The sequence below is a fragment of the Rhododendron vialii genome, chromosome 2a (assembly GCF_030253575.1).
Source record: "Rhododendron vialii isolate Sample 1 chromosome 2a, ASM3025357v1".
In the NCBI taxonomy this organism is placed as follows: Eukaryota; Viridiplantae; Streptophyta; class Magnoliopsida; order Ericales; family Ericaceae; genus Rhododendron; species Rhododendron vialii.
Genome location: NC_080558.1, coordinates 15,840,637 through 15,855,523, shown reverse-complemented (window position 1 = coordinate 15,855,523; position 14,887 = coordinate 15,840,637). Strand labels below are relative to the sequence as shown.

Below are 14,887 nucleotides of genomic sequence, written 5' to 3'. Positions count from 1 at the left end.
GATCAGTTCAATAGAAAACTGCTCAAATCAAGCTCTTCCTGATTATTTTTTTTGCCAATTTCTAGATAGCACCCTAAAATCACGTTCTCAACACATTGAGCGGCTCGGATCATCAAAATTTGATCGGGAACTATGAGATTAAGATTTGGAGGGTTTTTTAAGGGTCCCCGGAACCGTCCCCATATATATATATATACAGTGAGCTTCCTGTAAGGACCTTAAATAGGCTCCTTAAGTGCGGACCTCCTCATTTCTCTCATTTCCCGATTGAATTTCGATGATCCGAGCCGCTCAATGTGATCAGAACGTGATTTTGAAGGTACCCGCGAGAAATCGGCAAAAAAAATGACCGGAAAGGACTTGATTTGAGCAGTTTTTGTTTGAACCGTTCAATAAAAAACTGTTCGGATGAAGCCTTTCTCGACCATTTTTTTTGACGATTTCTCGATGTAACCCTTAAAATCACGTTCTGATCACATAGAGCGGCTCAGATCATCGAAATTCGATTGGGATCTATGAGGTCCGCACTTAAGCTAAGTAGGGGATCCCTCATAAGAAGGGGACTCTCTCTCTCTCTCTCTCTCTATATATATATATATATATATATATATATATATATATATATGAACCAAAGTTTTAGATTTGTTTGTTGATTTTGGGTTTTGATTGGAGGCTGTATTTAGAGGGAAGAAAGAGAAAGGTTAGAAGGGGTGTATGTATGTAATGCAACAAAGGTATTTTTGTTCGATTTATGGATGAGGGGGTTCATCAAAACGGTTTAGAGACGGAAGGGTGTCACTTGGGTAACGGAGATTAGTTGAGAGTGTCTGTATGAGCGCTTTTAAATGTGAGGGAGTATTCGTGAGAAAAATTGATAGTTAATGGGGTGTTTATGTACTTTCACCCTCAAAGAATTTTATCAACTTTGCCACCCAATAAATAAAATTCTCAGGATGACAATACCCATGAAAATTAGGAATTATTGATTCTACTTGAAAAGTTGAAAAGTCTTCATCTGTGCGATAAACCCCTTCAAACCTTGAATGTCATTTTTTCGACTGATATCCATAATAATCATTAAATAACTCGTCTGCAAATTCATCTTCACTATCAAGTTGATAATAAGAACATCCTCCGGAGACATTTTGGTTAATAGGTTGATTGCGGGCAAATCCCTCAACATGGTTCCTATCAACTTTGCGCTTAACACATTGACCATGGGCAAATCTCTTGGTGCGAGTCCTGTTAAATCCTTCCCCCACGACCAACGTTAATGGGTATGTCTTCAACCGTGTTTGGTGTCATCGAACCAGGCAAAGCATGGCTCTGATACCACTTGACGCAACGGAATTCACGAGAGATTAGTTAGCTTACTAGTATAAACGAGATAAACAACTTGTCCTAACGAGCAAACCTTGCACACAAGAAAGAAAGAGAGAAACTCTGCAATATTATTGATAAAAAGCTAATAATTGAATAATTTACACTCCTATTTATACTAGTAGGAGTCCTAATAATAAGGTAACTACTTAGAGTGGAGACCAAATAAAATAATGAGAGGTGCCCCCCCACACCCCCCTTCCCTTTTTTCTTTCTTTCCAGTTTGAATTTTTTTCCTCTTTATTTCCTTTTCTTTCTTTCCAGTTTGAATCTTTTTTTTTGTTTTTTAATTTTCAATTATTTTCTTTATTTGTTTCTTTTCCCATTTACCTCCCTTATTTTTTTTTGGTTAACTCAAATTCTATTTTCAATTAAAATTGACTTTATACTTAATAAATTTATATTATTTTAATTAGTTAATTAATTTGTCTTAACAATGAATAATAAAAATAACTTCTAATGAACAATAATAAATTTAAACAAAATTTCATTTTATTATAATTGAGTACATATTGTCAAAACATGAAAATCCATAAAAACACAAATTCTAATCAATATTTCCTCCAAATGTAGCTTCCGACGCTCTTATACCCACTACTTCGTACTACAATTGCAAACATGTTCCATAACTTGCACCTCATCATGTAGCTTCGTTCGATACATGCTCCTCCCACCATATTAGGATGGGTGGTACAGGGTAATGAGGTTCTAAGAAAACTTGCACGAAGTGATTGTCAACACAGGCAATAGCAATTTCCCGGCGGTCTTTGACTGGAACTGGAGGGGACCTCAATGGAAAATGAGTAAAACAACCCTAAACATTCTCATCAAATGTATGCAGTACAAGGTTGTTCCTTGTTGCGATGACAACTCCCAAAGTCATAGCCTCCATCCAATGTTCCTTTGGTGCCGTAGGCTCGAGCCAATTTAGTAAGATTAGTAGATGCTTTGCCCAATCATTTGCTGGATAAATCACATAGTATAGATCATAATTTTGTCGAATCTCTTCAATAAACTCCTCTTGTACTCGATTCCAATCATTTTCACTATACCTGATTTGTGCAGCTATCGCCCTAAATCCACAATGATCATCACCAAGCACGTCAATAGCGTAGGAAATATAACGCTGATAAGCCTGAGGTAATCGCTGAATGTAGCGATCAGGGATGGGTGGAACTGTAAATTGAGTGTTGTGAACCACTGAACCCTTCTCCTTCTCACTCGCGATGTTGCAGTCCTTGATCTTGAAGTGGATGCTTCTGAGAAGAAGGTATGCGACGTGTACTTTGCTCATCTCTACCTGCAGGTCGGCCTCTATGTTCTGTGTTGTACGATGGAGATCGAACTGTGCTACGAGATGGATCTGCCATATCAATAATCCTGTCTATGATATGCTCTCGCATACGTGGATCCATCCCATCTAATATCTCAACGACCTGAGATGTCCTGTCAAGTCGTGTTCCCTCCTCATTAAACTCGGTTGCGTGCATAGACAACCTAGTCCAATGAGCGTGGATACTCCATAGCGGAATTGGAGTGGAAATGGAACGATAATATGCAAGATCATGCATGCATGGCAATCCGTGTGTGATTTTGATCGTACAGTTACAATAGCCGACAATGTAGGGGGATACTTTTAAAGCGCTTTCTAGTTGATCATGTATGAACTCCATTGCCTCTAATGAAATGCGACACCTTACCTGATCAAAAATGTCGTCACGTAATTGTTTGTGGCGTGGAATGTTCAATGATTTCTCGAAAGACTTCTTAATTTCTCCGAATTGATTTTCAACATCTTTTCTATTTTATCAAAAGATGTTTGGAGCGATGACATGGTATCCCCCAAATATAGCTTTAGCCTCGCATGTGCAGACTTTGCCCTGTAATAGAATAATGCACTGTGTTTCAATAGAAAAGTATCAAAAAGTATTCCTTAGTGTAGTAGAGAAATGCACAAAATTTTAATAGTAAAGTTAAAAAGTGATTATACCTTTGACTTGAATTGCTTCCGAGGTGCATACATGTATTTGTCCATACTGAAACAAACCGTTGTTTGTACCCTTAACCATGTTTGCCACAGATAAGTTATGATAGTCGGGAATTGGTGAAAATCGTCGCACATGGCTTGCCACTTCTGTTCGAAAGACGAAGGTGTAGATGAATTGATAAGTGAGTACCATGACACGACAAAGCGCTTCCATTCCGGACCAAGGAAATGGCTGCAGTTCTTCATGACGTACTGATTTATGTGCCAAATATACAGGATGTGACATGCCGTGGGGAAACATGCTTCAATGGTGTTCATAAGCGCTAAATCCCAATCTGAAACAAACATCAATGGCAACAATGCCCCTTTTTGAAGCATCCAGTTTTTTAAGTTATCCAATGCCCATGTCAGTGTCTTTTCTCTCTCATTAATAAGATATGCGAACATAAGCGAGTAAGTTTGTCATGTGGATGTGATACCCACGACCTTCAATAGTGGTTTTCGATACTCATTGGTCTTGTACGTGGCGTCAATGATCAGTACGGACGGAAAGTTGAAAGATAGCTCTAGGCTCATAGGATGAACCCAAATAATATCTGTGATTTCATTGGTATCTGAATTTGTAAGAAATTGATGGAGGTAATCTTTCTTAAGTAGTTGACTTATGACATACTGAATAGGAGTTAGACCGCCAAGTTTGAAAAAATGGCGTTGTAAACGCTCTTGATTCCCGTAGTGTTTGATGGGTCTTTTTGCTTCAAAATATTAAGAATCTCACGAGGAGCGGTGCTATTGGCCTTGTCGACCACAAATTGTTTCTCTATTGGTTTTAGCCTTGACGGGTACTCGTGACCCTCAATATGTTTTGTTATTTCATGGTTATGGGCATCACTAATAACCTTTATACCCCACCTGATACCGTATGGATGTTCTGGTATACCTCGCATTTTTTAGTCTTAATGTTTCTTTGCAAGGATTGCCCTTCAACCAGATGCCATGGCGGTTCGTACTTTTCTCCTATTTCATAACCAAGAATGCACTTCGGCAGCTTACCGCCTTTTAACTTAGCAAAATTTAAAATAACCACCACAATACCATATTTTAGACCAACGCTCCGCGCCCAAGCTAACATATCTTTTCTACTTTCAAAAATCTCTCTCTCTCTCTCTCTCTCTCTCTCTCTATATATATATATATATATATATATATATATATATATAAGTACAACATTTACCAGTCTTAACATAAATAATGAATATGCAAAACAATAACAATAAAAACTAACCTGGTCGGTGGTAAATTCGGGTGTATAATCGCGACTATTGTGGGAGATGTTCCCCCACTACGAATATCATTCTCGAATGATCAATTATCTGAAATTGAAAAGTTGTAGTCATCCATTATTCCGCCCCGAATTTTCCGCTGCGGCGTTCCTAAAAAAATTTGTGTACATAGTGTGTGAGGAAAGTCTACGTAACCATGCTACTAATCAAACTATTATTTCTTACATTTCAAAAATTTGTTCTTTCTTCCTTTGAGGGAAGTCCAAAACCTCATATTTTTTCTTGGATTAATAAGTCGTTTATCTTCACCGAAAATCATTATTCTAAATTTTGGTGGATTATGTTTGACATAGAAATCACCAGGAAAATCCCATGTCGGATGGTCAGACGAGTCCAGTTAGAATCACCATTCCTTCCTTAGTCGGCATGAAGCCAGACTTGTTGACGAACTTTCGAGGGTGTTAGCCTCGGGTTACTCCACAATCGTAAAAACGATCGTAAAGCATAGTGTCACATGGACGGACACCTTTGGAATGGAAACCACTTATGCTTTAGACTAGTAATTTTTAGTAGAATAAGTTTGCTAGCTATTTTTAGTACTTTAACTTAACATGCATTTTTAAACACAAAAAGAAAATATAACTAAAAATTTTACTAGAAAAGGTGACTAGAAATATTTTACCTTTCTTCTTAGTAGATAGTATGGCTACGGAAAAGAAAATACATCGGCTTACGGAAGGTGAATGTGGCTATCGAACGAAGTAACTTCTTACGGTAAGCTTACGGTAGCTTCGAAAGAGAAGAATAGACTTTCTTTTTCTCTTGAAACTAAATCTTGACTAAACTACTAAACTTTTTGGATCGAGAGGTTGGTCGAGTGGTGGTTTGGTGGCGGCCTTGGGTTAACTTTCTTGAAGAACTCAAGAAGAAACTCAAGAATACCAAGAACAAAGTAAGAACAAAGAACAAACACAAAGTTTCTAGAGAGAAAAGTTGGAGAGATTGAAAGTGTGAGTTGAATGGCTTGACAAAGGGTCCTATTTATAGGAAAATGAGGACCTCTCTCTCTCTCTCTCTCTCTCTCTCCCTTCTATGGTTTATTTGCTCCATGGTCATGTCCAATCCAATTTTAAGCATGCTAAAGACTATGTGATTATGTAGGCTAGTATGCATGTATACCTAGAAAATCTAGGATAGACTACTTGTAAGACAATTAATAGGTTCAAGTCTATTTCTAGGCTTTGTAAAGTAATGAGAGGAAAAAAAAAAGTGTTTCAATTGATCATGTTTATCCAACTATTTTTTTTCTTCCTTTTTTTGTCCTTTACAGATTAAAAATATAGTTACAAAAATGATTGTTCCAATTTTTAATCCTTTTGAACCGGTGTATAGATGTTATTTTTCTGATCATTTCTTCCTAAATGGTCGTAATAAATTTTTCGCTCTAAGGACTTTCAATGGGCACCCTAAGAGAACTCTAAAACTAAATAAGGAATCTTAGGGTGCTCGTTGAAATGTTTTAGAGCCAAAAATTTACTAAGACCATTTAGGATGAAATGGTTAGAAAAATAACAACTTAATTTCACTACAAGAAAAATTCAATTGGGTGACGAATGAAAATCGTCACAAATTGCATGTTTTTCGTCACAAATAATATAGGTGCCAAAAAAAAAATTGTCAACTAAAGGTTGTCGAGGATTCCTACCTGGTGACGAAATCTATTTTTCGTCACCTATAGTGCCTTTTGATGACGAAATATTTCGTCACCAAAAAATGAATAATTGGAGACGAAATTTTTTTCCTCACTTATTATGCTTTTTGACGACGAAAAAATTCGTCACCAATGGGTCACATTGGTGACTAAATTTTTTGTCACTAATATAAGAAATCGGTGACGAAATTTTTCGTTGCGAAAGATGTTTTCATATGGGAAAAGAAATCCATCTTTCTTGCTCCTGCTGGGTTTCGAACCCGAGTCTCTTGAATTTTTCGCGCAAGCTCCAACCAACTGCACTACACACACTTTTCACTAAATATTTGAAATATCTAATATATAACACATATGTTTAACATGAAAATATATTTCGAATGTAATTTTGGACCTTTAAACATTAAAATTAGCAATTTTGATAAACATGAAAGTTGTAGGCAATTGAGTTATTGTTTAAACCCAATTTGAATTATCTCAATCGGAAATTTTAGTAAAGAGTTATGTCCGAAATACATTTAGTGACAAAGCGCAATTCAGAAATTTCGTCACGAAAGGTACTCATTTGACAACGAAATATATTTTTTGTCGCTGAAAGCGTTAAAATGGTGACGAATTTTTTTTTCGTCACCAAAGTTAAGCATTTGGTGACGAAAAAAATATTTCGTTACTAAATTGCTCACATTTGGCGACGAAATATATTTTGTCACCAAATGATTATCTTTGGCGACAAAAAATAATTTTGTCACATTTTTTTAAGCTTTCGGCGACGAAAAATGTATTTTATCGCCAAATGTGTACCTTTAGTAACGAAAATATTTTTTTCGTCACTAAAGAGGCATAGTTGGTGACGAAATTATTTCATCACGAAAGTTATCAAAATAGTGACGAATTTATTTTTTCGTTGCCAAATATACTCATTTAGTGACAAAATTAAATTTCGTCGCCACTTTTTCGTCACTAATTTTCATTTTTCTTGTAGTGTTTGTACCGTTCAAACGGATTGAAATTTAAAACACTTATTTTTTTACACTATTTATATATTAAAAAATACAGTTAAAAATTATGTATTTCAATTTTTTAGTTAAAAAATATAGTTGATACACAAAGTCCTCCTTTTATAGCTTCCAGATATAACATTTTTGGCAAACGAATCAACATTTTTGGACGAGCCGATCGCTGCCTTATCTTGGCACACGAATCAACATTTTTGATACTTGTCTTTTGTTCACACTCTAAGCTTGAGGTGTAAGCATTGCTTCTAATGATTCCGACTGTTTTTTTTCCTTTATTTTCCTATATACATATTAAAAAATATAGTTAAAAAAATAAGTGTTTCAATTTTCAATCCGTTTGAACCGGTGCAAAGATGTTATTTTTCTGATCATTTCATCCTAAATGGTCGTAATAAATTTTTTGCTCCAACGCCTTTCAATGGACACCCTAAGAGAGCCTTGAAATTAAATAATGAGTCTTAGGGTTGTGTTTGTTGAAAGGTCTTACGGCAAAAAACTTCATTACGACCATTTAGAATAAAATGATCAAAAAAATACGATCTTCGCCCCGGTTCAACTGAATTAAAAATTGAAGCACTTAATTCTTAAATTATATTTTTTAATATAGAAAGGGTGTATTTATAGAAATTAAATAAATAAAATAAAAGTAATTAAATAAAGAAAGAAATTAAAAAATGAGGGGGGGGGGGGGGGGGGGGGGGGGGGCGGGTGCTGGTTTAATCCGGGAAAATCGGTGTGGGGTTGGGGGGTGGGGTGTCAGGGGGAAAAAGCAATTTACTAAAATAATACTTGGAAACCAAGACTAACAAAATTAAAAGACTGATAAAAATATGCTTAAACAAGCGACATTAAAAGTGGAATTCCTAAAATGAGTAATTCCTAAAATAAAATTTCTATATAATTGAAATCTCCTAAATTCTTGTCCTACATGAATGTTCCATTTTGCACTCCCTTCCAAGTATTTTGTTAGCAGCGCTATAAAAGCCATGACAAAAACTACAACAAAGAGAGAGCCGCGGAAAATAGAAATTACTGGAAAAAAATTTAGACAAAAATGTTAGAAAGAATGGATGCTTTATGCATACGTAGAAAAGTGGAAAAACAAGAGAGAGGGATTTCAAATGAATTTTAACTGATATGGGAAGCATAGAATGCAAGATTTTTAATTAAGGACTCCTATAATAAATTAACGGTCATAGACTCACAGTTATCATAACGATACAGAGGGAAATTAACATATCAAACATTTTTAATCAGCACCAAGGGAAATTAGGTTCCTGTAGAAATGTGTTGAACTTAACCTAATCTAGATAAAGATTGTTGCAAACCGACGAACCGAAGGCATGCTTTGAAGATCTAAATTCTGTCAAGCTTATTACATCAAATATGAGGTTCTCGATAAAGTAATCAATTCAAGACCAAAAAAAAAGTACGCAAAAGAAATATCTACAATTGACAACATGATTACACAAACAAGTTTTCAAGCTCTAACAAACCCCAAAAATATATGAGGAAGAAGGGGCACATCAATAACGGGGATAACCCAATCTCGAAGATCCTCATCCCCTCCCGTTCTACCGTATCATAGATAACGACCGGTCCAATAACCAGATTTGGACTCTGCAACCCAAACATTAGGGATGTGTGCAATTTTTCAATAGTCTCCACCTTGTAAGTCTTTTTTCAACCTCCAAATTAATATTCCAGACATATCACACAATTCTAGTTCTTTGAGATTGGTCAAATGTTCAACACCAAAGGGCAACTCCATCATCAATTTACAATCATGAAGAATGAACCTTTCAAGAAGAGGCATGGAACTAGACCCCACTCTCACCCATTTCAATCCTACTAAGCGAATCAACCACAATTCTTTAAGCTTTTGAAATCCACCGGCCTTGAAAAACAATCCATCTCCTTCATATACTGTGTGAAGTTCAAGAAAAAGCAAATTGGGCAAATCTTGAAGGGAATGCAGTGGATCAACATCTTTTAACTTACTCCACCTTAAGGTTACCCTTTTTAGGTTGTGAAGAGATGGTATCCAGTGCGGTATCTTCTCCAAACATCCTTTCAGATAGAGTCTTTGAAGAAGTTGAGGAGGCGAAGACAGAGAATCTAAATCAATGATCTCATCTTCTTTTGTTGCCGCAACGTACAACGAGCGAAGGTTCTTTAGCTTCTCAAGGGAAGAACATAGCATAGTCCCATCTTCCTTCTGTAGCATTGTAATGGCCAATCTCCTCAATTGAGCTAGTTTCCCCACCTCTCTTACCACGATGCCACTATTACTCCCTCGGTTTGCTTCAATAGCACATAGTTTCTGCAAGTACAACAAACTTCCTATTCCTGCCGGAGCTTTGAAGCCAATTGTAGAGTGAAAAGGAAAATAAATCTGGTTGTTGACGTTGTAGCGACACAACAAGAGATGGCGAAGATGTTGGAGCTTCAAGATCTCATCGGGCAACTCGGTGACATTCGTATGTTTCAGATCCAATGTTTCTAGCTTCTTGAGCTTTCCGATCGCTTTTGGGATCATTTTTACATTGGTCGCCCTCAAACTTAGATAAGTAAGATTAAGGAGTTCCACAATTTCATGAGGAAATGTTTCCAATTGTGCTCCTCTCAAATCTAACACCATTAGTAGACTTACACCCTTGCCTAAGGATGCAACCTTTGACAAAATGGACACTGAATCTATTGCGCTGAACACGAGTAAAGAACGAAGACGAGTGAAACAAATACTTTCCTGAATATCTTCAAAATTATGGTGGATTGAGAGGCGTCGCAATTTCTCAAGCCACGCCCTGCCTCTTTCACTTGCTATTGTGACAATGTTTTGCTCTCTCGACTTCACAATTATCATTTCACACCAAAGGTCATGGATCCGATAAGCCTTGAACCTTCCATCCCGCCTGACTCTTGTCACTTGAACTAAACTTCTGTTCATCAGCTCATTGAGGTAGCCCTCAGCAACTTCTTCTTTCGTCATTCCTTCTTTCACTTCGACAAATCCTTCGGCCACCCACAACCGAATTAATCTCCAATGATCAATGAGACAATCTTCTGGAAAAATACTCAAGTACAAAAAACATAGCTTAAGATAGTAAGGCAAATCAAAGTAACTGAGGGACAATATCTTTTTCATGCTCTTGAGTTTGTCATTTCCTTCTAGTTCCGCACCCAGGCTGCGGTAAATCATCTCCCACTCGTCCGCACTCTTCTCCTTTGTTGATAATAGACCACTAATTGCCACTATTGCAAGTGGTAACCCCTCGCATTTTCCATATATTTTTAGAAAGATCTTCCAAGTATGAAGGACATGAATTCTCCTTGAATGTTTTTGAGCAAAACAAGGCCCATGACTCTTTGGGAGGCAAGGACTTGAGATTATACACCATGCCATGATATTCTTCACTAGCAAAAGAAGCTAAATCTACATTTCTTGTTGTCAAAATTACTCGACTGCCGCAATTGCATTCAGGAAGTATGATTCTTAAAACTTCCCATGCATGAATATCCCATACATCATCCAAAACAAGCACATACCTCTTTTGCTGCAAAAAGGCATTAATTATACCTTTCAAGTTGTTTGCATCCGTACTGTCCACTCCTCGTGGGAGTGGTTGCTTGACTTCTTCAAAGAGAACTCGAATCATGTCTTTTAAAAGCTCTTCGACCTTGAATGATTCAGAAACAGAGATCCAAGCATGGTTCTGAAACTGCCTCTTCACTGTTGCATCGTCGTAGACTTTTTTTGTAAGGGTGGTTTTGCCCAATCAGCCCATTCCGGTTATAGAAAGCATGCACCTTGAGTCGAGGATCCTCATCCACTAGCAAATGAATCAAGTGTGATTTGGGCTTGTCAATGCCCACAAGGTCGGCTTCTTCGAGTAGAAGTGCATCGCCACGACAATGATACCATGCGATGTTTGAATGAGTAGAGCTTGAGCCTTGCTCTTTTTTGCTATGCATGTCACTATATCGTTGATGTCTCTCAGAAGTATTGATGATTCTAGACTTGATTCCTTTCACTTCAGAAGCAATTTGGTGGCGAGCTTTTAAAGTCTTAATAAAAAAAAGAAACCTTATGTACGAACGCACGGAATCTTGTGCTCTGATGATGTCTAGATCTGAGGCGAAGCATGTACATGTCAAGAGCATCTGTAGTGTCATATGCAGCTTCTCGAACTTGCTTCACCCATACTTTGATTTTCGGGTCTCTATCTTCTATAGCATTAGCAACTCTGAGAAAATGGGTCATGCGCTCGAATTCGGCTCTTATGTATTCAATGTCTTCCCGTACTCCGCTCAACAAGTTGAACTCTTCTTGGAGATAGGGGCAAAGTTGGATAGAAGTCCCAACACAGCAGCCTCTGCCATTTTTTATTTTTTGTGGTTTACGGAGTAGCTTTGGATTTGAAGAGAAAGGGGATGGTGAGGGAAAATGAGACTGTCTATGCTGAAAAGTCTTCTGTGCCTTTCTTTTGTTATTTTAGTTTCTCCACTGGACCTTTTAATGGTCCCCTATTTCTTTGCACATGTAATGTTGATTCCCTTATTAATGGTAAGACAGAGAATAGGAAAATGAGACGGATGGACCCCCCTAGTAGATGTGAAAACAGAGCAGGATGTGAGGAAAAAATACACGGGATGAGTGAGAGGTCGATTTTTGCATTCATGACTTGAGGTCAATAATTGCCTAATGGAAGTGGTACGTGGAATTGCTCTCTTACCTTTTCGTGGGAAAAAAAGAGAAAGACTTGGGGTGATGCACCGATATCTCTCTTACTCCTCTTCGTGGTGAATTTGATAGCCCTGGGGGTATTTTCTCTCTTCTCGCAAAAGATTCAGCAAAAGTAAATCTTTTCCCATTGATTTGTTCCTTATGGGTGTTTATGTCTACTTCCCAAATCAGTTTTTCTCTTTTTCTTTTAAAGTTAATCAAAATTCAAGAATTCGCTAAATAATGCTTGTTTATATGTATTGAGCTCAGCCAGCTAAAAGCCAAATTCATTTCGAGTAATTTTGAGTATTTGATTAGAAATAACCCAATAGACAAGTTGTTTGTTTGTTTTTTTATTTAATTTTAGCCTATGTCTTATAATATTAAATGGACAGTCTCTGCTTGTTTTTGAAAATTCTGAAAAATTCAACTTTGATTCATATTTTTTCAACATTTCATTTCCAATAACTTTCCCTAGAAGCTAAAAGAAAATTTAATTAACCACGAGAAACTAATCATCATGCCAAGTATTAGTCTGAACCCCTTATCATCTCACAATTACTGGTCCATATTTTACCACACAGACTGATTTCGTTTTATTGAAGGGGACCGACCACCTTCAAGGTATGAACACACAACACGTGAGCACGCACATAGAAATACATGTCCATTGTCCCAAAAAATTTATTTTGGTATTTTTACTTTTTCTAATTTTTTGAATTAATCATTTAACTTAACGAGAGTTATCAAAAAAAGTATAAAAATACGGACTGTAGTTTGATTTTTTTTAATTATATAAAACAACACTACATAAAGATATATCCGTTATTTGGTATTTACTCTCTTACTTATTGTATATTCTTTTTGTTATTCGTCATAATTTATTTTTAGACTTTTCTTGCAGAGGCAAATCATCCACCTAATAAGAAAAACGGAGCCATTGTGAGTTGGTTGATTTGCTCTGGGAAATTGCAGTCTTGCGGGACTGTCTTGTGGGACTGTCCCCCATTTGCTTTCACAACGTCCAATATTCAATTATTAATTATTCAGAAATGATATGAGTACAGCAACAGCTGTACAAACAGTTTGCACAGATCCGTTTTGGATTCGATTCGGATCCAACAAAGATGATCGAAACCACTCATTTTGTTCAAAATTTGTTTTTTATGGTCTCTGTAAAAAATTATCTCAATCTAATATCGGTAAGAACATTTACGAATCATTCAACTTTGCTTCAGAATTTAGCCTACATTCTGAAGCAAAATTGGATGATTCATAAATATCCTTACCGTTATTGGATTGAAACGATTTTTTATAAGGACCCTAAAAAGTAAATTTTGAACAAAATGAACGGTTTCGATCATCTTTGTTGGACCCAAATCGGGTCCAAAACAGATCTGTGCAAGCTGTTTGTACAGCTGTTGCTGTACCTCTAGCACCTCTGTTAATTATTAGACAGAGAACTGGCAAAATGAGAAGGATGAACTCATAGCGTACCCTTTTTTTTATTGGACTAGTTCCAGTTTGTATTACGGTACCGTTTCAGATTTATTATAATATATATTTTTTGATAATTTTAATATATGTACTTATGTATACTTGGGCGGTTCCAGAGACTCCTAAAAAAAATCTAAAAAAACATTCCAAATCTCAATCTCATAGTTCCCGATCAAATTTTGATGATTCGAGCTGCTCAATGTGTTCATACTGTAATTTTAATGGTACCCATCAGAAATCGGCAAAAAAAAAATGACTAGGAAGGGATTGATTTGAGCAGTTTTTTATTGAACCATTCAATAAAAAACTGTTCGGATGAAGCCTTTTTTGGTCTTTTTTTTTTTTTGCTGATTTCTCGCGGGAACTCTTAAAATCACGTTTTGATTACATTGAGCGGGTCAAATCATCAAAATTTGATCGGAAACTTTGGGGTGTTTTTTTAGATGTTTTGTTAGGGGTCCCCGGAACCGGATATAACATAGAAACATAAGATAGAGAAATAAAATTAATTCTAACATCTTGACTCACTTTAATACTAGGTCTAATAACAAATTAACATGATTCATATAAAATAGACTCCAGAACGCATCGAAACGAACCCGAACTAGGCCAGCACCAAGGGAGGCCTGCCCGAAGCCCAAATAAATTTGACCGGAGCTGGGCCGGCTTCCCCATAAGGCCGGGCCAGCCTTCGTGTGTCGGCTATAGCACCGTTTTGCCCCACCACCTTGATTTTCGTGTTTCCTGTATTTTTCCGCAGGCCCACATCGAGTACTCAACGTTTTCCTCCGCGAATTCACCCTATATAAACCCCTTATCTCTCTACTTTTCAGTTGGTTCAGAACTTGTGTTCAACACTTGAGGTAGTTGAAGTTTCCTAACATTCGGGAAGTTAAGCTTTCTTTACGCCGTTAGGCTGTCGAAGATTTTTTGCATTTTGTTCAAGTACTCGCACTTCAGTAACTCTTATCGATTTTTGTTTTTCATTAAAGTTGTTCGTTGGTACTTGTCTAATTCATATCTTTTGTTTATTTTGTATTTAGAAGCATGTTTCAAACTAGGATTTCCTGCGTTCTGCTCCTGTTTTGAAATAAAAAAGAAAATGCAATTTTAGGTTATTAAAGTACTTTCGTTAGATGAACCCGGGCATTGTCGGAGCCCATGTGAGCGGGAAATAGGGGACCAAAATTTATTTTCCGCCGCGCATGGGTGAACGGCGACCATAAAGGTTCGCATCCTTCGGGGTAGCTTTTTCTCTATAAAGTCAAACATTTTCAAGAACACCAAATG

The 14,887-nt window shown here is 36.8% G+C and overlaps 1 protein-coding gene across 1 annotated transcript; it reads right to left on the bottom strand.

Annotated features, from left to right (window-relative positions):
- Positions 1-9,028: 9,028 nt before the first annotated feature.
- LOC131317218 (disease resistance protein RPM1-like) lies at positions 9,029-11,638 on the bottom strand. The gene is made up of 5 exons (XM_058346787.1): positions 11,479-11,638; positions 11,185-11,432; positions 10,924-11,054; positions 10,773-10,839; positions 9,029-10,678 (listed from the first exon to the last, which is right to left on the bottom strand). The coding sequence occupies exons 1-5, from the start codon at positions 11,636-11,638 to the stop codon at positions 9,029-9,031; spliced, it is 2,256 nt and encodes a 751-aa protein (XP_058202770.1).
- Positions 11,639-14,887: the final 3,249 nt, after the last annotated feature.

What these genes read in the sequence shown, in the direction of transcription:
- LOC131317218 (XM_058346787.1), bottom strand. Translation starts at nt 11,638, where the DNA reads ATGACCCATTTTCTCAGAGTTGCTAATGCTATAGAAGATAGAGACCCG. An exon ending in ATGAGGATCCTCGACTCAAG is followed by an intron (nt 11,055 to 11,184) that starts GTGCATGCTTTC and finishes GAATCATTCAAG; the next exon opens with GTCGAAGAGCTTTTAAAAGA. An exon ending in GCCTTTTTGCAGCAAAAGAG is followed by an intron (nt 10,840 to 10,923) that starts GTATGTGCTTGT and finishes CAATTGCGGCAG; the next exon opens with TCGAGTAATTTTGACAACAA.